Genomic DNA, 26,480 nt, shown 5'->3' with positions numbered 1-26,480 from the left:
CCTTAGTTTTACCAGACCACTGAGCTGATTAACAGCTCTCCTAGGGCTGGCCCGAAGGATTAGACTTATTTTACGTGGCTAAGAACCAATTGGTTACTTAGCAACGGGACCTACAGCTTATTGTGGAATCCGAACCACAGTATAGCGAGAAATGAATTTCTATCACCAGAAATAAATTCCTCTAACTCTTCATCAGCCGGCTGCGGGAATTGAACTCCAGCCCATCGAATGACAGTCTGAAGCTCAACCAACTCAGCCAAAGAAGGGCTTGCAGAAACCACAGTTCTTGTAACTTTGGAGGGTGGAGTTGGACGGCAAGCTGCCCCACTCATAGAACTAGAGTGCCCAACTTTGTCAAGTGAGGGGAAATTTGTATGTTAAACCATGCCCTCAGTGCTGGGTATGATCCCAATGGACTGACGACCCCTGAGGCACTGAGAGTGTGGCGTATATCCAGATGATGATCCCAGAGCAATTACCACTTTGGGTAACAGTATTGCTCCTCCCCTTTTGGGCCTCCCTGGTAAGAGGGACCTCATCCTGGATGAATTAATAGTACTCATTCTAACCTCCCTACGACTTCTGGCATGGCAATGTAATGTTCTCCGAAAATCTCAGCTTACCAAATTCAGGGTGGTATTAAAACCTTAATAGCATATAACAAACCCAAAAGAAGTAAATATTGGCATGGCCCAACCATGACTCAGTTTGGATCCCTCTTTAGGAGTGGAAGTTGGTCAAAGTTTCTGACCTTGGAAACTGACAAGGGAATTTCAGCCCTAAAATTAGAAAATTATTTATTAAACAGGCATTCAACGACAGAAATGTCGTTCAGACAGATAAAAGACGTGGCTTATAGAAGCCACAACAAAAATGCAATCTTAAGACTATTTGGCTATTAAAAACATTGATAATATAAATGAAAATAGAAAAGCATGATACTGTGAACAGCATTCAGGGTACCATTGTACTTCCTGAAAGTAATAACAAACTGGTCGAGAAGAATGTGCTGTTGGATTCTCTTAAAAAGAGATATCCCAAAGTCTAAGATTGTGAGGTATATATAATACCAAGTAAACAGAACAATAAAATGTTATAAATTGCAAAAAATAAAATTTGAAGGTCAAGATCTACCTCAAAGAATAAATTTTCTGGGCCAGAATTGTAGTAAATACGGGCACACAAAGAACAATTGTAGAAATGAGCCTGACAAACATGCCACTCAATGGAAGTGAAGTAAACCATAGTGTATGAACTGTGGGCAAGAACATCATGCAAGGTCCCAGTGACTGCTTGTATTATATACAATACAGAATTGGAAATATTACCAGAAAGAACAGGGATGTCTAGAAAAAAAGGCTAAATTAGAATTGAAAATGAGAGAAATTCAAGATCTGGTTAAGAATTATATATATTCTTCAATATCAAGAAGAAATAAAAGCTTTACAACAGGAAAAACTCAATTGGTAAAGAAATATGAATGCAAATAGAGGAGGAGCACAAGAAGGTACTACTACAGAAGTGGCAGAAGAAAGTTGTGATGGACCAGAAATTAAGGAATAAAAGAGACCTTTGGAGAGAACACCCAAAATGAAGAAACCAACTATTATAAGAGAAAAAGCAGTTAAAACAAAGACAATAGATATTAAGCAAGAACAAACAAAAACAAGAATATACCGTTATCTCCTCAAATACAGGTTGACCATCACTAATCCGGCATTGTTGGGACCTCGGGGGTGCCGGATTAGCCATTTATTAGGCTAGAATACACGAAACCCAGTAGCTAAGTACCTCACCTTAGAATTAAAAAATATCCCATAAATCAGCACAAGTTGGTTAATAAAGAAAAGACAATTATCAAATACAGGTAGTGCTCGAGTTACGATAATTTGACTTACAATATTTTGAGTTTACGATGGGGTTAGCAATTAATACCGATACGAAAATATTTAGGAAATATTTTTAGATTTCACGCAGACGCAGGCAGCAAGAGAGACCAACTTACAATAGACCAACTTCTTTTCCTCCCTCTCTTTATTCCATCTGCTAGTTAAAAAAGTAAAAGAGTATGATAAAAGTATTGTTAGTAATGTTATACTCTTGTGTAGATGTGTACAGCCATGAACAACCGAATGGGAAACTTGTTTTGCTAATAATCGTATCGGATGACAACTGTTTTGCTTGTATTTCAACCATCGTACGGTAATACACAGTAACTGTAGTTATGTTACAAATGACGTTAAGTACTGTACAATAGGACTAATATATTTTTTACACTATTCCCTTATTCGCTTTGGAGAAAAGATCGGCAGGGAAATATACTGCTACAGTAGCTTTAAGCTGCAAGTTGTAGCAGAAGCTGAGAAAACAATGTTCAAGCTGCTAACGACTATAAATTATCGTGCATCAGCAACATGGATGAAACTCGACCGTAAATAAAACTGGAGAGAACGTATTTTAATCAAAACTACTGGGCACGAAAGAATACAAATTACCACTGTTTTCACGCCGATAAAAAATAAATATGTAAAGCTTGTATTATGATGAAATCACGAGAAAATAGCAACCGGAATCTTGATTTATTTTACACAAAACAAACATGCCCCCAAAACGGCCAGCCGCGATTCCCGCGAAAGTCATATAGTAACGAAAAAAATAGCTAAATTAATTTCACAATGAGACGTATTTAAATTATATTTCGACTTAAAAACACTTCGTATAACGAAAAATATCCTTGTCCCAAATAAATAAAGTATCCATATTCATTTATGCTAACTAGAAGCAAGAAAAGCACTTTGAACTTAGTTAAATGCGGCGAAATAAACACCGCAATGTTGATTCCCAAAACAAAACATTGATCGCAATTTATAATACAAAAGCAATATGAGAATATACACAATCGGAAACAATGTAGTAAAGCATAACTTTTTACAAGATCCATGAAAAAGATGCACATTCGTTATGTTGATGTTCGTATAATACTGTTAATATGTGAATAGAGTTCAGTATAATGTAGGCTAGGCTACCGGTTTGTTGATGCAGCACACTGCGCCACCAAATCGAAGTGGCCGGCGAGCGAGTTAGCGTAGCAACCCGGGAAATTTAAAAATTAGTGCGGAAATATTAGAAATTAGCCAAAATTTGTGCTGGATTACTGATTGTTCCGGACTACTGATTGCCGGATTAGTGATGGTCAACCTGTAATAGTAAAACAAATGGAAGCACACATCCAAAAGACTGAGGGAGCAGAAGAGAACCATACCATAAATAAGACTGATCATGTCAGGAGAGAGGAGATAATTGTACCAATAATTGGTACAATAGTAGCAGGTGAAACATGAAATATACATGCTGGCACTTATGGATGTAATGAATTCTTCGTTAAGTTGTGCACTAAGAAAAAAATAGTTTAACAAGTGTTATAAGAAATTTTATGAAATATAAAAATAAGAAACTACTGATCTGAGCACTCGTGAAGAAGGTTGCATGTGCATTGACACTTAACCCTTAAACGCCTGTTGGACGTAGCAAACGTCGACTAAAATTGTCTGTTGAATGCCGAGTGGACGTAGCAAACATCGACTACAAAAAATTTCAACCTTCGGTCAACTTTGACTCGACCGAAATGGTCGAAAAACGCAATTGTAAGCTAAAACTCTTACATTCTAGTAATATTCAATCATGTACCTTCATTTTGCAACAAATTGGAAGTCTCTAGCACAATATTTCGATTTATGATGAATTTTTGAAAAAAACTTTTTTCTTACGCCCGCGCGGTAAGTCGGCCGAAAATTTCAGAAATTCTTTCGTCATTTTGTCGTAATTTTTGCACTGTTCTATATTAACCGTTACATAAAGTTTTATATATGAAAATGTGCGCAATTTCATTTACAATACAACAGAAAATAACTCATGGTTGTAGCTCTTATCAGTTTTGAAATATTTTCATATAAATCACGATAACTGCCAAAATTTCAACCTTCAGTCAACTTTGACTCGACCGAAATGGTCAAAAAACGCAATTATAAGCTAAAACTCTTACATTCTAGTAATATTCAATCATTTACCTTCATTTTGCAACCAATTGGAAGTCTCTAGCACAATATTTCGATTTATGGTGAATTTTTGAAAAAACTTTTTCCTTACGTCCGCGCCAGAAATTCTTTCGTCACGTTGTCGTAATGTTTGCACTGTTTTATATTAGTCGTTACATAAAGTTTTATATATGGAAAGGTGCGCAATTTCATGTAGAATACAACAGAAAATAACTCATGGTTGTAGCTTTTATCAGTTTTGAAATATTTTCATATAAATCACGATAACTGCCAAAATTTCAAGCTTCGGTCAACTTTAACTCGACCGAAATGGTAAAAAAACGCAATTATAAGCTAAAACTGTGACATTCTAGTAATATTCAATCATGTACCTTCATTTTGCAACAAACTGGAAGTCTCTAGCTTAATATTTCGATTTATGGTGAATTTCTGAAAAAAATTTTTTCCTTACGTCTGCTAGCGGTAACTCGGCCGAACATCTCAGAAATTCTTTTGTCATGTTGTCGTAATGTTTGCATCGTTTTACATTAGTCGTTACATAAACTTTTATATATGAAAATGTGTGCAATTTCATGTAGAATACAACAGAAATTAGCTCATGGTTGTAGCTTTTATCAGCTTTGAAATATTTTCACATAAATCACGATAACTGCCAAAATTTCAACCTTCAGTCAACTTTAACTCGACCGAAATGGTCAAAAAACGCAATTGTAAGCTAAAACTCCTACATTCTAGTAATATTCAATCGTTTACCTTCATTTTGCAATAAATTGGAAGTCTCTAGCACAATATTTCGATTTGTGATGAATTTTTTAAAAAAACATTTTCCTTACGTCTGCTAGTGGTAACTCGGCCGAACATCTCAGAAATTCTTTCGTCTCGTTGTCGTAATATTTGCACCGTTTTATATTAGTCGTTACATAAAGTTTTATATATGAAAATGTGCGCAATTTCATTTACAATACAACAAAAAATAACTCATGGTTGTAGCTTTTATCAGTTTTGAAATATTTTCATATAAATCACGATAAATAGAAAAAATTCGACTTTCGGTCAACTTTAACTCGACCGAAATGGTCGAAAACTGCAATTGTAAGCTAAAACACTTACAGTCTTGTAATATTCAATCAATTAGCTTCATTTTTCAACAAACGGGAAGTCTCTAGCACAATATTTCGATTTATGGTGAATTTAAAAAAAAAAAAATTTTACGTCCGCGCGTTACGAATTCATGCATCATTTTTGATAATATTTTCTCTGTGTTGCTTTGATCGTTTTAAAATTTGTTATATACCAAAATCATCGCAATTTGTGTACAATACAACTAAAAAAAATTAAGTCATTAGCTTTAACCGTTTTGCTTACAGCGCGATTTGTATACAATTATATAAGAGTTTTTTTTTTGCTGTCATATATTCCAATATTTATATATGATAATGATATTTTTTTCATTTCTGATGGTTGCATACTAAACTTCAGGCAATGACAAAAAAAATGAGCCAAAAATGAACTCTTAATCTTAAAAACTAAGCGTGCTGTGATTTTTTAAAAAAAACTTTTTTCCGCTTCGGCACTAACTCACCGAACGCCGCCGGCATACGGGAGACGTTTTTGTAAATAGGGCTTCGGCGTTAAAGGGTTAATATATCAAAAGAAAAAAATAAATGAGTAAATTATTAGGAAAAATGCAAGTTGACACTACAAAAAAAGAAAGCTAAACTCGACCACTGCAACATAATATTTTCAATAGCTGTATTATATAGTGGAACGTAAATGGTCTGCAGACCAGATTACATTTAGAAGAAATATGATTACTAAAAGAATATGAACCAATGATATGTTTACAACATGTCAGCAAAATTGTATCAACAATAGGTAAATACACCTTAGCCTCTACATCACGAGAGGAAGAAGGAAATTTGTTATGTACTTAAAGTAGTTTATAAAAAAGTACCTGTAAATATTGCTGACTTGCAAATATCATGTGTTAAAATATGAATAAAAATTATGACACTGATAAACTTAAAGAATTATTTAATACTGACAAAGAACGTACATTAATAATAGGTGATTTTAATGCTCACAACCCAATGTGGGATTATAACTAGAAACCCAAATAGAGCAGGAGGTGAAATAGAAGAATTCATGGATTCAAATGACATGTGCTGTAGAAATGATGACGAAATCACCACTTATTATTCAAAAACACATAGAATGCTTTCCTCAGTAGACTTAACTCTATGTGCAACAAGTATAGTAGACAGATTAGTGTGGAATACAATTGATGACTTGTACACCAGTGATCATTTCCCAATATTAATTTCATTATTACAAAATAATCCTGCTGAGCATATCACTCATTATAACATTTATAAAGCATATTGGGAGCGATATGAATTGCACACTAGGGATATTCCACCATTTGAGTATTTTAAAGATTGTAATGAAATTAGTAAATTTCTTGTTGATTTTATTAAAAATGCTGCTGATAAAGCAATACCAAAATCAAAATCTCATCCAGCAAAACACAAAGTTCCATTGTGGCCTGATAAGGTGACAGAATTAATAAATATAAAACTCAGTAGAGAGACGATTAGATAATTTGAATAAAAAATTCAATAAAATTAATTAAACATTACCATTATTAGAAGGAAATTTACAAAAACAGACTATACTATTACTAGAAATTGATACATTAAAACATCTATACAACAAAACATCTGCAAAATGTTAAAAAGAAGTATTTTCAAAGATGAATCATTTCATGGAAGAAATATGTATCAGATATCTCTAATAATACTCCCATAGAAAAAAACATGGGAAAAATTCAGGAAAACAAATGGTACCCATGTCAAACCACCTAGACATGCCATATTAGAAGATGAAAAAAGAATACTAGATCTGAAAGAAATAAATTGTAATATAAGAGGAGAAACTTAGCAAATGTAAGTAGCGATGAAAATTTAGATGAACATTTCTGCACAAAAAATAATGTAGAATTAATACAAATAAATTTCAAAACAATAGAAGATATATATTATAATAGAAAATTTAGTATGGAAGAGTTGGAATACGCTCTCTTGAACAGCAATAAATCTGCTCCTGGAGTTGATGATTATTGTTTTTAAATAAATAATCTGCCACTTAGCACCTTTGGTAAAGTCATACCTATTACAGTTTTATAATCATTTATAGATTCGAAATTTATTTCTTGATGAATGGCAAAATGCTATAATAATTCCTATCCCCAAACTTGGAAGGGATTCCAGTAATGTAAATAACTGCAGACCAGTTTCTTTAACAAGTTGCTTATGCAAATTACTGGATGAAATGGTAAATGCTTAACTAACATGGCACATTCGGGAAATAAAATTTTGACTCCCACTCAGTTCGGGTCACAATGTAACAGATCTACATTAGATTCTCTATCTAGCTTAGAAAACCACATACATAGAGGATTTGAATGAAAACAAGTTACTATTACTGTAGCTGTCTTTTTTTTTTACACTAAAAATGCATATGATCCTACATGGAGGTATGCAAAACTTTCTGATAGATTGCTCTTTTAAGGTAAGAATTCATGATATTTTGTCAAAAACATTTCCACTTGAAAATGGTGTTCCACAGGGAAGCATCCTTGGTGGCACACTGTTTACTTAAGCAGTGAATGATGTTAGTAATAATCTACCTATTGAAATTTAAAATTAACCTCCATACAGACGATTTTGCCACAAATTATTCAGCATCTTGCATAAAACATGCAGAACAAATCATTAATAAAACCATAATAAAAATAGGCGCATAGGCCTCATCTGTAGGCTTTAAATTTTCCATAGATAAAACTCAATCATTCATGTTTTATAGAAATAAATAGTGGAAAAAAGTTAAGAAATAGATTTGAAAATCAGGAACCATAGTATACAAGTTGGCCAAACAACAAAATTTTGAAGATTAGTGTTTGATACTCATTGAATTGGAAAACCCACATAACACATGAAATCAAAATGTAAAGGAGTATTAAATCTAATTAAAAAACTATCAAACACTACTTGGGGAGCCAGTAGACACACCCTTGCTGTGCTGCATAAAGCAACAGTGTTGTCTGTCATTGATTATGGAAGCAAAATATGTGGCTCAGCATCAGACACAACGCTGAAAACGTTAGACTCATTTCAACGGAGACCTTAGAATGTATTCAGGAGCCTTAGATCATCATCAAACTCCTCTTTACAAGTTGAATGTGGTGACTCCCACTCTCTCTCCATAGAGAATTAATAACAATGAAAAGTGCCCCAAGAATTCAGACAAGTGATTCACCAATCAAAAAATTATTTGAATCAAGAGATGTATTTATAAACAGTCATTCACCACCTTTCCCTGCTAGGGCTAAAAGATTGTTTGAGTCACTGAATATAAATATACATTTACCTTTAATAGTAAAACTACATCCTCCTTGGACTATGAATAAAATAAGAATTTGCACCCACTTAAAATATTTATCAAAAAATTACCCATCTACCCCAGAACACTATAGACAACATACAGTAGAACATATATTCCGAAAAGGTCTGCATTACGCAATATACACAGACGGATCTAAATCACAGTATGGAGTGGGATATACTGCAGTATCCCAAGACAAAATGTATCAGTTCTCTTTACCTGATAATGCCTGAACATTCACAGCAGAGTTGTGTGCAATTGCATCGGCCATAAGAATAATTAAAGAACCATCATTCAGTAATTTTGTGATTTTTAGCGACTCAAGAAACACCTGTACAAGCCATTCAGAGTTACAAACCAAAAAATAATATTGTACAACAGATTAAATTATGACTCCATAAGTTATATAAAAATGGGAAAAATAGAGAAATATGTTTGATCCCCTGCTCATATAGGGATCAGGGGAAATGAGGAGGCTGATCAAGCAGCCAAAGTAGCAGCTCATATGACAAGATCAGATGTAAATATCACTATTAATGATTATATAACATAAAAATAAGTATTATAAAAAAATGGCAAAATACATGGAATGAAGAAACCGAAAGTAATAAATTAAAACAAATAAAACCTAATTTTGGAAAATGGAGTTCATCATACCAAAGAGTCATACGCAAGTAATTTTGACACATCTCCAAATAGGCATTCTTGTCTAACACATAGACATCTGATGAATAGCCCACATAACAATTCTGAATGCTCTTTCTGAATGGAAGGTAGTGATAACTATTAAACATTTACTGTGTGAATCACCAAAGTATCATCGACAGCGACTATCAATTTTTGGAAATAAATCGATCAGTGAAATTTTATCAGAAGCTTCAACATTTGCAATTAATCCAAATATATTTTTTTGAAAAATTGTAACTTAATTGACAAAATATGAAAGAATTAAAATAAGTACAAATAAATCCTTCGGGCCAGTCCCGTTAGAGCTGATAATCAGCTCAGTGGTATGGTAAAACTATTTTAATAATAATAATAATCCACCTGTAAATCCTTGTACTTCATCTCGTTTATTCTATGGACCTCTTTATCTTCCTGCCAAGCTGCTCGCTCCCTCTTTTCACTTTCTCAAGTGCTGAATGGCCAGTGCTTGCTTATCACCTGAATCTCACAAATCAACTCAGTCTGCTTATTATGGTAGTTTTAAAATTGTGAAAGATGTGGGTTACAAGCATGTTCAGGTGGACTTTTGTCAAACTGGATGTACTGCAGTATATTGGGCAATTAATCAAGAATGTCATTGCAAAAGTGGATTTGTTGTAATGTTAGGACAAGAAAGGTCAACTGGGCATTGAATTATTTATTACCTGAACACAAGTATACATGGCAGAGTGTGGACGGAAACGTGGTACCCGACCTTCGATTGTGAGAGGGTGCAAAAGAGAGAGCAGGTAGACATTGACTACTAGTTTATTAAGGGAGCGGGTTGCTTATAAAGCGGCGTGCAGACATCAGTACAAAGACATACAGGTGACCTGAGGTCAATTGTTCTCAATGTGAAACAGGACAGGTAAATACAGATAATGTGAGAAATAAAATTAACAGATTAGACACCACATGCTCTGACACATGTACAATACAAAAGGGCACAAATAAGTACGTAATAAATGCATATTTACATAAATAAAACATGGCTAGTACCTGACTTGAGGTCAGGAGAAAAAGGCACCGTAGAAAATGGGAGGTTCACTAAAGAAAACCCATTGAGTGGGGACTTTACAATACCCCCCCCTCCAAGACGTAGGTAACGTCTGATTAAAGCAAGTATCTGCTGGGGCGCTGGAGAGGGCCATGGCTCCGCGATGTCAGCTGGGGGGTGCGTTGCGTGCAGGGAGCGGTTGGCTACAGCGCTGCCTGGGTCCAGGGCCTTATGGAGGCGGCCATGCGACTTTCTTGTGGGCGGGGTGGGCTGTGGGGGCGACGTCTCCTGCGGAGGGCGTTGAGGGGTGTCGCCAACATCCTCCTCCAACAGTGCAGGCTTGAGGCGGTCTGTCGACACCCAGTCGTTCTTCCCGTGGATGGCCAGCCAGAATGCCTTTTTGTTCTCTCCAGCACAAGGAAGGGCCCCCTGTAGGGCCTGGTTAAGGGCGGGTGAACGGTGTTGTTCCTGATGAAGACGTGGATGGTGGAGGACAGACCGGGAGGCGTGAAGGGGGTCGTCCTGTCGGTATACGTCCACTGGCAGGGGGCTAACTTTCTGACCATGTCACAGAGCCTCTGGACCATCAGGTTGTGGCGATCCCCCGTGATGAGTTCACCCGGGACTACGAGAGACTCCCCGTAGACTTTTTCTGCTGCAGATGGGTCGCCATTGGCTCTGGGGGCGGTCCTCAGCCTGAGGAGGACCCAGGGCAGCTGGTACTTTCAATTCTCGGCGATGCAGTGGGCCTGAGGGACACCTTCAAGGACCTGTGGAACCTTTCCACCAATCCATTGGCCGCGGGGTTGTAGGCGGTGGTGCTGTGGTGAGTGGTCCTCAGCAGGTGTGCCAGGGTGGTCCACAGCTCATACAGGAAGGCTGGGCCCCTGTCCATCGTTATATGGTCCGGGACACCGAACCGGCTGATCCAGCTGGAGAGGAGGGCCTCGGCGAATGCACTGGCTGTGGCTTCTTCCATGGGCGTCGCTTTGGGCCACCTGGTGGAGCGGTCGACGACTGTCAGAAGATACTTGGCCCCGCCTTATGGGGGAAGGGGGCCTACGACGTCGACATGGATGTGTCCTAAACACCTTCCTGGCTGGGGGAAGTCGCCCATCCCTGACTCGGTGTGGCGCCCTACTTTGCTGGTCTGGCACTGGGTGCACTGCCTCATCCAGGTCATCACGTCCTTCCGTATGCCGTGCCAGACAAACTTCTCTGCCAGCAGCTTGGCCGTCGTCCTGCTGGAGGGGTGGGACAGCCCGTGGATGATGTCGAAAACCAGACGGCAGCAGGAGGTAGGTACCAGCGGGCGGGGGTGGCCAGCGCTTACGTCGCTCAGCAGTGTTGGCTCCCCCAGGGGTGAGGAGCACGTCCTTCCACTTCAGCGATGTGATGGCGGTGCGGTAAGCTGGAACCTCTATGTCGGTGGCCTGCTCCCAGGTGAGGTCCTCGTAGTCGATCCCAAGCTGCACTGCGTTGAGTTCGAGCCTCGAGAGGGCGTCTGCTACAGGGTTCTCCCTGCTGGGGAGGTATTTGATGGTGCAGGTGAACTCCGCGATGGCTGTGAGATGCTGCTGCTGCCTGGAGGACCATGGATCCCCCTGCTTTATGAAGGTGTGGACCAACGGCTGGTGGTCCGTCTAAATTGTGAAGGGCATGCCTTCCAGGAGGAACTTGAAGTGACGTACACTGCGCAGAGTTCGTTGTCGAAGAGCTGTAGTGGCAGTCGGCGGGGCTGAGCTTCCTGCTGAAGAAGGCGATGGGCTGGGGGGCTCCGGTGACGACCTGCTCCAGGATGGCCCCACAGGCGACGTTGCTGGCGTCCGTTGTCAGCTGGAGGGGGACGTTGGGGTCCTGGTGGGCCAAGGCAGTTGCCTTGGCGAGGGCGGCCTTTGTCAGGGAGAAAGCCCGCTGCTGGTCGGGGCCCCACACTAAGGTCTTTGGATGGCCCTTCAGGATCTCTGTCAGGGGGGTCATGGTGTGTGCGACCCTGGGGATGAACCTCCTGTAGTAGTTGACCATCCCGAGGAATTCTTGTATGGCCCTGACAGAGGTAGGGGTGGGGAACCTGGCAACGGCTTCGACTTTCGATGCGAGTGGGCGGACGCCTCCCGGGGAGACCTCGTGGCCCAGGAAGTTGACTCTTTCGACACTGAAGGTGTATTTGTCAAACCTGACGACGAGGCTGTTCTCCTGCAGGCGCTGCAGGTGTTCTTTGTGGGATCTGGAAAAAATTAAAATGTCATCTGCATAACAGACGCAGAAGTTCAGGTCCCCCAGGATGCTTTCCATCAGTCTCTGGAAAGTCGCCCTTGTGTTCCTCAGGCCAAAGGTGGAGAAGGCGAAGACGTAGGACCCGAAGGGCATGATGATGGCGGTTTTGGGGATATCCTCTGGAGCTACTGGTACCTGGAAGTAGGATTTTAAGAGATCCAATTTAGAAAATATTTTGGCCCCCGTGGAAAGAGGCCGTGAGGTCTTGCATGTTTGAGAGAGGGTAGTGATCTGGTTCTGTGGCGAGGTTGAGCTGCCTGTAGTCGCCGCAAGGTCTCCAGGAGCTGTCTGGTTTCTGCACCATGTGGAGGGAGGAGGCCCACGGGCTGAAGGCCTTTCTACATATGCCCATACGCTCCATCTCGGCGAAAGCATCCTTGGCCTCCTGAAGGCGCCGAGGGGGAAGCCTCCAGAACTTCGCGTGCTTTGGGGGGTCCTTCATTTTGATGTGGTGGTAAACTCTGTGTTTGGCAGGGGCCCCGGACACCTGACACAGTTCAGGCTTGAATACCTCGGGAATTGCTTCAGAAGTGAGGCGTACTGGTGTGGAGCGATGGAACAGACTGGGGCCCATCACCAGGGGAAGGGACTGGTAGGACTCGGTGTCTAGCAGGCATTTGCGGCCGACGTCGACTGCCAGTCCAAAGTGGGCTAGGAAGTCCTCACCCAGATGTGGGGTCCTCATGTCCGCGACGATGAAGCTCTACTTGTACCTCCGGCCCAGGATGGAGACTGACAGGAGCTTGGTGTCGCAGGAGAGGATGGGGGACCCGTTGGCAGCTGTCAGGGAGGCAGCCGGGTCCGACGGGCGTTTGCGGTCCTCTCTGGACGGCGAGAACACTGAGTGCACGGCCCCAGTGTCGATCAGCATCATCCTGCCGGAGATGGTGTCGCGGACGTAGAAACCTACTGGTGCGGGGCTCCCGGGTGCTTCTGCTGCCATGGCGGCCTGTGCTGTTGGCTGCCGCCACCCCCGTTTTTTTGGATGGGCAAAAGGGCAGGGAGGCTCACAGTTCCGGGCGTCCCTGCCGTTCTGCTGGTGGTAGTAGCAAGGCCCCGGCAATTGCTTCTGGTGATGGGTTGGCCGCTTCCTGACAATGGCGTTTATCTCCTCTTCTGCGGTTTCCTCCAGCTGGAGGGAGTTGATGGGGTGTGCGGGCATGGATGCCCACTTCACTGCCCTCTTGGAGTCAGTCAGCTGCTGTGCCGTTTTAATCAGGTCCTTGAGGGACAGGGTGTAAGGCTGCAAGATCTGGGTCTGAACCTCCGGGAGGAGCTGATGGAGGAAGATCTCCCTCGACAGGCTTATCTCCATGTGCCTGCTGCTGCCGTCCGTCACTGGTAGGATGAGAAGGTCCTGGATGACGTTCCACGTCTCCAGAAGGTTCTGGTCGTGCCAGGGGTTGTTGGCGAGGTCGAGGGCGCGGGCAGCTCTCTCAGAGATCAGCAGGGAGCAGGTCTCGACGAGAGAGGACTTCAGCTTCTTGTAGGTGGTAGGACTTGCGGCAGACACCCACGGGGCGATCTTCCTGTAAACCTCCTCCTGGAGGGCATTAATTACAATGTCTGCCTGCAGCACTTCGTTGGTCAGGCCTGCCAACCTGAACTGCCCCTTGACCCTGTAGAGCCATGATGACGGGTTGTGGCATGTGAACGGCGGCAGCTTTATGGCAAGGGCAGACCTTGGTTGGTCCGTCAGGAAGGGCAGCGTGCGAGGAGTAGGTACCAGCGTGGAGGAGCGCGCGAGCCTTGGCGTGGGGGAGGCCGCGAGTGGGTTTTGTGCGAGGGAGATATCAGACTCCGCGAAGTTCTGTTATTTGTATGTGGGAGGGAATGTCTGCGTCCATGCTCGCTTCTGCACTCTCACTTGGAGTGTGAGTTACACTCGCATCAATACACACTTGGGGGCGAGCCGTGTGGGCCCACTAATGACGCCGGTGATCTGCCGACGAGGGTCGGTACACCCGAACGTTTTGTTAAAGCGCCATAGTTAGTCCATTAGGGGCGTGGGGTAGTTCATCGGGCCAAGACTGAGTCGCCGTTTGGGTCCATTAATGGCTCTGGGAACCACTCCGGGGTCACCACTGTGAGAGGGTGCAAAAGAGAGAGCAGGTAGACATTGACTGCTAGTTTATTAAGGGAGCAGGTCGCTTATAAAGCGATGTGCGGACGTCAGTACAAGGACATACAGGTGACCTGGGGTCAATTGTTCTCAGTGTGAAACAGGACAGGTAAATACAGATAACGTGACAAATAAAATTAACAGATTAGACACAACATGCTCTGACACATGTACAATACAAAAGGGCACAAATAAGTAAGTAATAAATGCACATTTACATAAACAAAACATGGCTAGGTACCCCCACCTGAGGTCAGGAGAAAAAGGCACTGTAGAAAATGGGAGGTTCACTAAAGAAAACCTGTTGAACGGGGACATTACACGATTGCCGTGACCCGCACTCTGAGCAATTTGTGTTTGTTGACAGACAAACAAATGGCAATTATGAGAGACATCATAAATGTACAATGATGAGATACATATTGGCGGAAAGGCCAGAAAATTCTACACATTAATATTTATGTGAGAGTCTTGACATTTTAAGAAATGCAATGCATGACATGATTGATGCGAAAACGAAGAGACGTCTGACATCTTTACAGCAATTTGATGGCACAAAAAATCACCAGAAGAGAAGGATTATTATGTTATGGTCGAATTTTGACCAAAATGATAATGTTCATTGGAACACAATAAGGTAAAATTTCTAGTACTGTAGTCTCAGGCATTTCTATCATGAGATGGGAGATCTAAATCTGTACAATCAATTGATGTTGTTTGTCATATATTCAGAGCTTAAATAGTACAGTTTTTTCAAAAGCATTTTAAAATACGGGAAGTGTATTAGCTAACTAAAATATCCATCCCTTTGATGCAGTGATCAGTGCCGTCAACTTGAGCAGAAATTTCGGTCCATTAACAAAAGAATGTGTGAGTGCCTTTATGTAGTGGAAACAGTAGGACTGGCTGACGTCACTTCTGATAGATATGTCATTTGACTCTGCCCCTATTTTATTGGTGTTTTTGCAGAAACATAAGCACCCAGCAACAGTAGTTGAGTGTAGGAGCGTTTCTTGTGGTTGTGGGTGCTTATTTCCATAGTCATTCGATTTCATGGTGAACTACGAACTGTGGCTCCCAGCTAAGGCTTATGTAGAATAATGGTTTGCATTTTGGAAAACACTAAAATTAGTTTAAGAAATACTAATATTTAGTTTGGCTTTAAGCATAACATTTATTTTTTTGTTCATAGAATTCAAAAGTAGTTTTATTTATTACTTCCAGTCATGCTACACAGACAACGCAGTGGCATCACCCAAGGACTAATAAGAAGAAGAGAGTCACAGGCGGTAAAATATTATTTAAGATTTTTCGTGACAAATTTATTTGTCAAATACTAGCAGTGTCATTGTAATTAGTGTATAATGTTTTTGTCTTTGTAGTTGTTATGGTTATTTACTGGTCATTCATAAAATCTGTTAGAATGAAAAAATTGATTCTTCAGATAACAGAAAACAGGGAGTAGCTGTACTATAAAAAACTTGAAAGTCAATAGTTGTGGCACTCCAGTTATTGTGGTGAATGTGGTAGCTTCTAGAAATTCTGAATGTTTGGTACATTTTGCGTAAGTAGTATCACTATAAATTGTGCTGTTCCTTTTACAAATCGTTCAATAACATGCTCTGGGGTTTGTGGTGCCAGTTACTAAAAAATCTGTTACTGAAGATAACTTTGGGGGTATGCTTTTCTAGACTTCAGACGTCACTAATGAATTTCTCAGTACCACCTAAATACGCTATTGGCTGGCAGGACTGACAGTAGCCAATAACAACTTGTAACAACCCCCTCATCCCCTTCCCGCCCTCCTTGACGACATGCTATTGGCAGGAAGGGTGGGATTTTAACCAATCACAAAGCTTGTACCTCACGGGCTTTGCATACACTATAAAGAGGGTGCGTAGTATTTTTTTTTTCTCTCTCACCGACGTGAGAGAGAGAATGACTGCATAAGATTTTTCTAACAAATTTGTGGGAGATGACGACTAACTACGTTTGTATGATATATAAATGACTTACCTAATAAGAGCTAATTTTCAAATATTAATAAGATTAAATAATAATAATTCAAATACAGTATACTGAAATTACAACATTTATGCATTCTTTCTCTCTCTCTCTCTCTCTCTCTCTCTCTCTCTCTCTCTCTCTCTCTCTCTCTCTCTCTCTCTCTCTCTCTCTCCAAAAGGTAGAATGAGAAATGGATAGATATATTATAAATCGATACTAAGTTCAGCCCTTCACTCTCACAGGAAAAGATACTGCTAATTTGAGTCTCTTTACCTATGCACACTGCGTGTGTGTGTGTGTGTGTGTGTGTGTTCATGGTGCTTTAAAAGTGCTTGGTAAAAGTAGTGGTAGCTTACATCTTTGGAACGCAAAGAAAAAAACAATTTTTGTTTTCAGTCGCAGTAAAGAGAAATGGATTAACATTCCTCAAGAGATTAAAGAGATAAACTCTCTCTCTCTCTCTCTCTCTCTCTCTCTCTCTCGTGCCAGCACAAGAATGGCTGAATGTAAGTCGTAGTGGTAATTCATTCTCTCTCTCTCTCTCTCTCTCTCTCTGGCTGGAAAAGGGTACTAGTGTTTAAGACGACTTTGAAAAGATATTAATATAATTTCAAAGATTAATACAGTAGTAACAGGATAATAATTTAAGCTATATTTGATGTAGGATGATACTTAAAGTAAAAATGGGAGAGCAGTGTAGTTCTGTAAAATTCCAAGTCTTTTTCTGGTAGATAAGTGGTGAGGCTCTCTCTCTCTCTCTCTCTCTCTCCCTCTCTCTCTCTCTCTCTCTCTCTCTCTCTCTCTCTCTCTCTCTCTCTCTCTCTCTCTCTCTCTCTCGCTTCCAAAACAGTAGAATGGTAAAATTTTATAGGGTTTTTCATGAAAGACTCAATAAAAATGCAGGTTATGTCATTTTCAAGATACCCAAAGGATACTCAAAGGATTAAAAGTAAGGTTTTCTTACGATTTTCGACGATTTTTCCGGTTTACGACGATTTTCAGCTTACGACGCGTCGTCAGAACGGAACCCCCATCGTAAACCGGGGACTGCCTGTATATATATCAGGGTGTCCTTAAAGTCTCTTTACAATTTAAAGAATTATTACAAAAGGCATTGGTGAGATATCTTAATCAGATTTGTTCTATGTACTCAGCAGTTATTGAAGTTTTTAATCGCATCGCATTTGTGTATTTCAGGTACCCTGTTGATGATAGAGGCACTGTTAAATGAACCCCTAAAAAATGGCTACTCCTCAAGAAAAGGCATGTGTGTCATGGTTTCTTGAAACAGAATCGGATACGCAAACTCAGCGAAACTACAGAACTAAATATGGAAGAGATCCACCATCAGGTCCGTCAGTTCATGCATGGCACTTGAAATTTATGGAGACAAGGACAGTGTTGGATAAAGGGAGGAGTGGATGACCAAGAACATCAAAGGAAGACGTCGATCGTGTAAGGCAAGCCTTTGGTCGTTGTCCTACAATTTCCATCAGTACTGCTGCTAGACACTCATAGCTACCACACTGAACAGTACAAAATTTTACACAAGAACTTGCAATTGCATGTTTACAAAGTGCAACTCGTACAGGCACACGAGCCAAATGATAAACCAAGATGAAAATAGTTTGTAGTTAACATGCTGGAACCAATTTCTGAGGATGAAACGTTCCTCAACCGAGTTTGTTCTAGTGATGAGGCCACCTTTCATGTTTCTGGGAAACTGAACACACATAATGTGAGAATCTGGGGATCAGAACATCCCCCATGTGACTAGGGAACTTCACTGAGATAGTCCAAATATGAAAGTGTGGTGTGGTATCATGTGCAATTGAACCATTGGTCCATTTTTCTGCAATGAGACATCAATTACTGTAGACGCTTACCTTGACCTTTAGACTGAACATGTGGCACCACAACTAGATAACCTTCAACCAACCATCATTTTCCAGCAAGATGGTACACCACCACTGGGGACTGCATGCCTGTGGGTTCCTAAATAAAAACATTTTCAGACCAGTGGATTGAAAGGGATGGCCTAATTCTCTGGCCACCTTATTCACCAGATATCACTCCCCTGGACTTCTTTATATGGGGTTATGTTGAAGATATCGTGTATTGAACTAAGATACGAGACATTACTGATCTCAAGCAAAAGATCACTGATGCCATTGCCACCATTGCTGGGGCTATGCTACAGCGAACATGGCAAGAAATCGAATACTGTCTTGATGTGCTTCGTGCAACTAATGGTGCCCATATAGAGGTGTATTAAATGAGGCAAAAAACTTCAGTATCTGCTCCTTATTTTGTAATAATTTGCACATATTTGTTTGTTTGTTTTTGTAATATATTTTTAAATTGTAAAGAGGCTTTATGGACACCCTGGTACCATATATATATATATATATATATATATATATATATATATATATATATATATATATATATATATATATATATATATATATATATATATATATATATATATATATATATATATATATATATATATATATATTTATATAATTTACTGGTCACTTTTACCAGACACATATGTAATTCTAATAGCCACAATGCCCTCTTAACTTCTCGAATTCTTAGCACTTTTTGGATAAACTTGTAACTACAAAGCTGTAAGATCCAAACGCAAGAAATTGAAGAGACTGTGATGGCCGGTCGTGGGTTCGTTTCCCACGACCAGCCATCACAGTCTCTCTAATTTCTTGCGTTTGGATTTTACGGCTTTGTAGTTACAAGTGTTATAAGAAGGTATTTCATCAGAAATTCCCCCTGGTGTTTGGTTATAAGGACTGTGTTTGGAACTCAGTCAGAGTTTGGTTGTGGCATCTTCATTTTCTCCATGGCTGTAGAATAAGACTGTTTTTGGAAGATCAGACCAATGTTCTGCAGGATTTCAGACAAACTCCATAGTGGTTTTTCTTGTATTTAGTATAAAGACTATATACAAAAGAATACAATTGGTCTGCACAGGATGATCTCCCATGTCGATCTAAAAATCTAAGCTTTCACACTTTTACATATCAAGACTAAGATTCACACACACGAACAAACATATGACCTCGTTCCCAAGGACTTCCCACGGCTACGTGACTTTGCCTCCAGCTCTGATCAAAAGGAGAACGCTGAGTTTATGCAAACGCATGCTAATGTATGATGACGCACTGTCTTTAAGACACTACACAGGTACTTATTGATGACGTTTGCGTCTGGTTTGATCGCACTGAGATTTCGCAATAGCATTCCTTTCATGTGCGACAGAGATATATATATTGGGAATTATCTTAGATTTACTAAGAAACGTAGTTTATTTAAATGTGGCATAAATGAAATATGACATTTGCTCGGCCACGTAAACACAATAGGAACGAAATCATCAAAACAGGCATTCACTAGCTAAGCATAAAATCTCAGAAAGCAAAAGAAAATATACGCTTCCAAAAATCATTATACTCAAAATGTGAATGAGGATACATAGTAATTACTGAAGACAGCAAATACTGAAATACGTTGCATATTTGTGAACACAAGTCTTACCAAAATGTAGCAAAGTGAGAAAAAAAAGGTAAGTTATATAACTCAAATATTAATTATACTGATAATGCTAATGATTAACATATAAATCATATATAGATAATGTAATCCGGATAAATCAAATAAAATAATGCAATTCAGAAATGATAATGCAATCCTGAAATGATAATGCAATTCGTATATGAAGTAAAAACATTTGTGCACAGATTATATGAATACACTTGCAATGATAGAGATTGAAATCAATGCTTAAAAAATGTATCCAAAAGGTAATAACCATATGGTAGGTTTATATAAACAAACAGTTATCCTGATAGATTAATCAGTATGGACAACCAAATCACTAAATGCAAAATGTTGAATGAACAACATGCTACTACACGCAATTGATACATACATATGTAGTATAGGTTATTAAAGAAATAAATGTAGGTAAATGATAACACCAGAAATGTTCAGCTCTTCCTCACATATATTACCACCGAAAATAGAACCTTTTCAGTCTTTCTCTGTGTATACGAGCTTTAATGAAAAAATGGCCAGTAATTCCATTATCGAACTCGGAACATATAATTGCGCCAGTCCAACGTTGACCTTTGAGAATCAGCAGATTTCGCAATGGTCTCCTTCATCTCTCGTGCTTTGTTCCAAAACATTACGCTGACGATTACGCCACGGCTCCCAGCAACATACCAACGGCAATTAATGTGTAGAGGAGAAGAAAATCATGGTGATCAGAAGAATGGCTCGCAGGAGACAGCAAGTCTAATGATGCAATAGCGTTTTCGATGGGCCTGCTGTAGGGAATTGTTAGACCTTGCAGCCTAGTGTTTCCCACGATGTGTTGATGAAGAAGTTACGCCCACGGATGATCGATGTGCTAGCTCGGATGAAGAGTGACGGCGTTGTTGCAATGCAGCCATCATTAACGGCGAACATGTGTCCTGTTGTCCTAGTACCATCTGGGCAAGTGACGATGTATGGTTCTGCAGAGAAGGCGAATGACGTGCCATTCACGAGCCTGTGACGAAACTGATTGTCACGATACCGTACTAAACCAGCCAAACAATGTTCACATGTATGGGGAGAGGTTCTGTTAAGTACTAAGTCCAATTCGCATGAATTCAAGGACGTAATGGATACGTTTAAGAATTCAAACAAATCGATCCTGCACACTACATTATTCATAACATCATGGCAATCATTTAACAATGCTTGGTCTCGGACTACCGTAAAAGCTTCCTTATTGGCAGAAACCAGTACTAGAGCTGACAGATTATTAATAAGAGGTGTCGAGACGTTAGATACATACGTGGGAAAAGGCGAAATTTTATACGCTTTCCACGCGTCTGATGGGTTGAAAGGAATGTCGATTACGATCTTATCAAGGTCAACTTTAACTGTGATCAAGCTGTAATAAAATTCAACTTTATGAAAATCTACTACTGGAACATAGCGCATTTTATCGTGAGCATTATTGATAATCTGAGTAAGATCTTTAATAGGTAACAAGTGAGGAGACAACACGCCTTTAGCAGCAAGTGTTATAGCTTCCACGTAATCTTTTGATTTTTCGATAAAGCTTGAAACTCTCGAGTATACATGATTAATTTTAGCATGATAATACATCAAAGTTGCTAACAAAACTTGAGTGTCATGAACCTGATTGAAACGACGTGACTGTTCATTTACTTTACTGATTACGCTGTTCAAAGCTTGAATTTGTTTGTTTAGTTCTCCTGCTAATACCTCTTGTTGATGTTCCAGATTTTCGATTTTAACCCGTGATCGCGAAGTTTCAAACGATTTGAAATCCCTAACCCAAGACCTGCTACGGAACCAACCAAATTTAATGCCGCTAGAACAAGTGGGTTACGCCTTTCTGTAACGTCATAAGGTATTGACCACATTAGCAAATCACGAGCCAAGATTTCAGCTTCGCTTGTTTTATTCCTTAATTCCCAGAAAAGCATATTAATTGTGTCACTGACTTGATTAGGTGACGTTGGATCACTGCTAGCTAAGAATGATTTATGCAAGTCTGCCAGAGATTGATAAAAAACAGTCAATTCTGATTTCAAAGTTATTACTTCATTTTCGCTAGTAAAAATGGCGTTCATAATATTGACTTCTAAAACTATATTACTGCCAGTTAGAAAGAAATTATTCATTTCCTCTACTATAGAACCAATGATGTAAAGTTATTTCAGAACTCTTCCCAGCTACGATAAACATTGAGAGGAATAGTGCATGGTATAATTTGACAAGCTTCATGTTGGAGCCTGCAAAAAAAAAATAACTTGTAAATAATGAAACAAAAACATCGCATCATTCAAATGATGTAAAAATTCACACAATAATTAACTTTTTCATAACAAACCATTGTCTTAAGCTCTCACATGAGAGATAGATACTGTTCGAACATCCGTTGAATCGGACTGATTCGAATTCTAAGTCGGTTACCTATTAAAACTTCTATAACTATGAAAGGACCTTCAAACTTAGGCAATAATTTCCAATTTAGCCCTTTTCTAACATAGACCTGTACATATACTATATCTCCTTCTTGGTAAGGCTTTGTGACCTTAGCTTTTTTATCATGTGCATTCTTCATTAACACTTGAGCCTGTAAGAGGTTTTGATAAAGTGTTTGATATCTACTTCGGCTAACATCTATTATATCCTTCAATGGATCTGATAAACTAGATGTCGGGGATAAGGTGTGAAAAGGTGACCTAGCAGGTATCCCATATACAGCTTCATGGGGAGACATACGGATTGAAGTATGATAATTGTTATTTAGGGTACTGGACACCGTGGGTATTGCAATATCCCAGTTTGGGTCCATACCGCCTATGTTTACACACAGTATGTCTAGCACCTTTCTATTAACCCGTTCTACCAATCCATTAGATTCAGGATGGTATATCATCGTATTGACTTTCTTTATTTGCAGAATTTCGCACAATGAGTTAAGGAAGTGATTATTGAATTCTCCACCTGAGTCAGAGATTATTATATTTGGAATTCCATGTCTGCATATATAGCACTCGTAAAACTTCCTAGCGCACTCAATGGCTGTTTTACTTTTTAGTGGTATTAATTCAGTATACCGTGTAAAGGCGTCAATTATAACCAAGAGGTTTTATTCCCCGGTCTGTCTCGTAAAAACCTGTCAATAAATCAAGGTGTACCCTTTCAAAAGGTTTGCTAGGCACGGGATAAGTTCTGAGACCTACAGGATTCTTAGTATGGCCCTTGTGACGGAAACATATATCACAGTTTTTAATATATGTCCTAATATCTTTTAACATAGTAGACCAGTAAAATAATGACTTGGCCTTTTGAGAGGTTATTTCGAACCCAGGATGACCATGCAGAGGATGGTTGTGAAGCCATTTCAGAACGATTGGGATTAATGTGATAGGTACAACCACCTGGTCGTTAGTTAACTGTGTTGAACTCCTGGTTCTCCTAGCCACGGATCGGCATAGAATGTTATCCTTAATCAAGAAATATTGATTCGTATATTTCACATATCCCTTATCATCTGGATTCCTATTTAGTGCATCTATTATTACTCTTAATTTCTGATCTTTCATTTGTTCTTGTTGTACTGAATCTAGATTCCACTCCATATCGGTAATATTCTCTGTTGTTTGGGCTAAAGATTGACCATTTTCGATAGCAATTTTCATAGCTTGCGAAGGAATTGGAATTTCTTCTAGATCAGCGAAAGGTATTGAGTGTGTTGGTACTGGGTTACGAGATAGCGCATCTGCGATTACGTTTGCTTTACCGGGTAAGTATCCAATTTTAGCTCCAAAGTCCTGGATAATCATGTGCCACCGAGTTCTTTTAGGACTATGATTGAAACCTTTAAAAAAAAGTCAGTAAGGGGCTTGTGATCAGTTAGAACCTTGACACTATACCCATAGATTATATATTTAAAATGTACCAACGAATTAGCAATGGCGAGGCATTCCTTATCTATTACTGCATATTTCTTCTCTGACATTTTTAATTTGCGAGAATAAAAAGCAATGGGGAAAAACTTATTGTCATGCCACTGGAGTAACACACCTTCTACTCCTTGATCTGATGCGTCGGTTGCAATAATAAACTCTTTAGTAAAATCGGGAAACTTTAAAATAGGAGCAGAACTGATTTTTTTCTTTCAAAGTATCAAAAGCAATTTGATGTTGGGATTCCCATTTAAAAGTTACGTCCTTCCTTATGAGATCAGTTAAAGGAGCTGCTATTACTGAATAATCTCGGATAAACCGACGATAATAACCCGAAACCCCGAGAAATTGCTGTATGGCTTTAACATTAGTAGGAACGGGAAATTTACTAATAGCAGAGATTTTATCATGGACTACTTTAAGACCTTGCCGAGATACCATGAAACCCAAATAGACTAATTCGTCTTTAAAAACTCACATTTAGAAATTTTTACTTTTAGATGATGTTCTCTTAACCTTTGAAGGACTATTTCTAGTTTACTTAAATGCTCCTCCAAGGTGTTGGAAAATATAACTAAATCATCCATATAAGCATGGAGAATATTCCTAGTAAATCTCCGAACACTATATTGATCATTCTAGTGAACGTAATAGGAGCACAACGTAGCCCAAATGGCATACGTAGGAATTCATAGTGACCTCTAGCTGTACTAAAAGCAGTGTACTGGGTACTATCCTTAGCTAAGGGTATCTGGTGAAAGCCTTTAAGTAAGTCCAAGGAAGTAAAAATTTATTCTGTCCTAATAGAGACAAAATATCATCTGTGCAAGGTACTGGGAAACGATCAGGGATAGTTTGGTCGTTGAGCTTGCGAAAGTCAACACAAATCCTCCAGGTTTTATCCTTTTTTGGTACTACTATCAAGGGAAAATTATAAGGGCTGTTAGATTTCTTAATAACCCCCCTCTTTTAACATTTTATCTACCTCAACATTGATTTCATTCAGAAATTTGGCCGGTAGACGATATGAAGGTACGTAAATGACCTGGTCCTTATCCTTTAAACGAATTTGATGTTCGATGACTTCCGTTTTGCCTAAAGCTCCAGTACTAGTAGAAAAAACATCACTATATTTGGATAAAAGATCAAAAAATTTCTTGCTTATATCCCTATCTAAGATGTCTGCTTCGATTTTGCCTTTAATTACCTTTAAAAAGAGATTCGTCTGTTGCTGATTCAGTGGAGTTAATTTCAGCAACTGTAAGGATTCGATGTTTATATGCTTCGATATTGACAATATGTTGATTTTCATGTACTGTTAAAGCAGCATTTAAGTGATTAAAAACGTCAATGTTAACCCGATGATCAGAATTTACTGTGTATAATGCTTGCGTGACTGAAAGCCCATTGATCTTTAAAGTATCAGGAAGAATTAAAACCTCTGAGCCTGGCAATTTTCTTTTAACCTTGACCGTGAGATACGATGGTGTGTTTGGCTCAATGGTTTGTGCTAACGCAGCAAGGACGGGTGCCTGAGAGTTATGTTGGGTTGCTGTAACAATATCATCGCTTATGAGACAAGTGACTGGCTCTTCGATATACGTTATCTTCTTACTCTCTGTCTCCTTCTGATCCAAAACAGATTTCAATGTGTGTGAAGACCGATAGAATTTCCCTTTTATAAACACTCCGTGTTTTGCGGGTGTTAAAATTACGTTATGTAATGACATTGATGGATACCCCATAATAACTACTGGGTACATATTAATATTGCCAACAATGATAAAGGTATCCGTAAAAAGTACGTTGCCCCAACCTGTATTGTATCTGAGATGTACCAATTACATCTAATTCGTTATTGCCTATTCTGATAAACGAACATCGGAGCGTTCGATGGGAAATCTTGAAAATAAAAGGTGATGGATACGTAAATCCATTATATTACGTGGACTACCTGAATCAAAAACAAGGTGAAATGCTTGTGTTCTAAGCTAACTGCATGCAAAGTGGGTCTAACTTCTTCTGAGCCAATAATAGCGTGTATTTTGCAAAAATCTACGGGACCGTGCTCTGCATGTTTGGGAGACACTACCTCGATTTCTGGAAAATTCTTGTCTTCACACATATCTTGGAGAACATTAAACTTATTATCTGATTCAAAAAGTGATGATAACCCAATATCACTCTCCTCCCCCTTTAAGCTGGCTATGTGGTGTTTGTCTGCCCGCCGGCATTCGGAAAATTCACTGACACATGGTTGTTTGGAACTGCTGAGCCTGAAGTTGGCTTTCCCGAGGAACGATTTGAATGTACTTGTTTCTGACCTGCATGACTGTTCTGCTTGTAATGTTTGT

The 26,480-nt window shown here is 39.5% G+C and overlaps 2 protein-coding genes across 2 annotated transcripts in view; both read left to right on the top strand.

The window, feature by feature from the left end:
* The window catches only part of LOC136837166 (uncharacterized), a 195,276-nt gene that overhangs the window by 39,832 nt on the left and 128,964 nt on the right, over nucleotides 1–26,480 (top strand). The gene's annotated exons all lie outside the window — the stretch shown is intronic.
* The window catches only part of Wwox (WW domain-containing oxidoreductase), a 663,476-nt gene continuing 643,127 nt past the window's right edge, over nucleotides 6,132–26,480 (top strand). Inside the window, exons 1-2 of the mRNA XM_067102038.1 lie at nucleotides 6,132–6,608; nucleotides 15,792–15,888. Of these exons, the coding sequence (XP_066958139.1) occupies nucleotides 6,132–6,608; nucleotides 15,792–15,888 (574 nt within the window). The remainder of the gene's footprint in view (nucleotides 6,609–15,791; nucleotides 15,889–26,480) is intronic.

This window comes from Macrobrachium rosenbergii, chromosome 58, assembly GCF_040412425.1.
Source record: "Macrobrachium rosenbergii isolate ZJJX-2024 chromosome 58, ASM4041242v1, whole genome shotgun sequence".
In the NCBI taxonomy this organism is placed as follows: domain Eukaryota; kingdom Metazoa; phylum Arthropoda; class Malacostraca; order Decapoda; family Palaemonidae; genus Macrobrachium; species Macrobrachium rosenbergii.
This window is presented reverse-complemented; position numbering and strand designations above follow the sequence as displayed.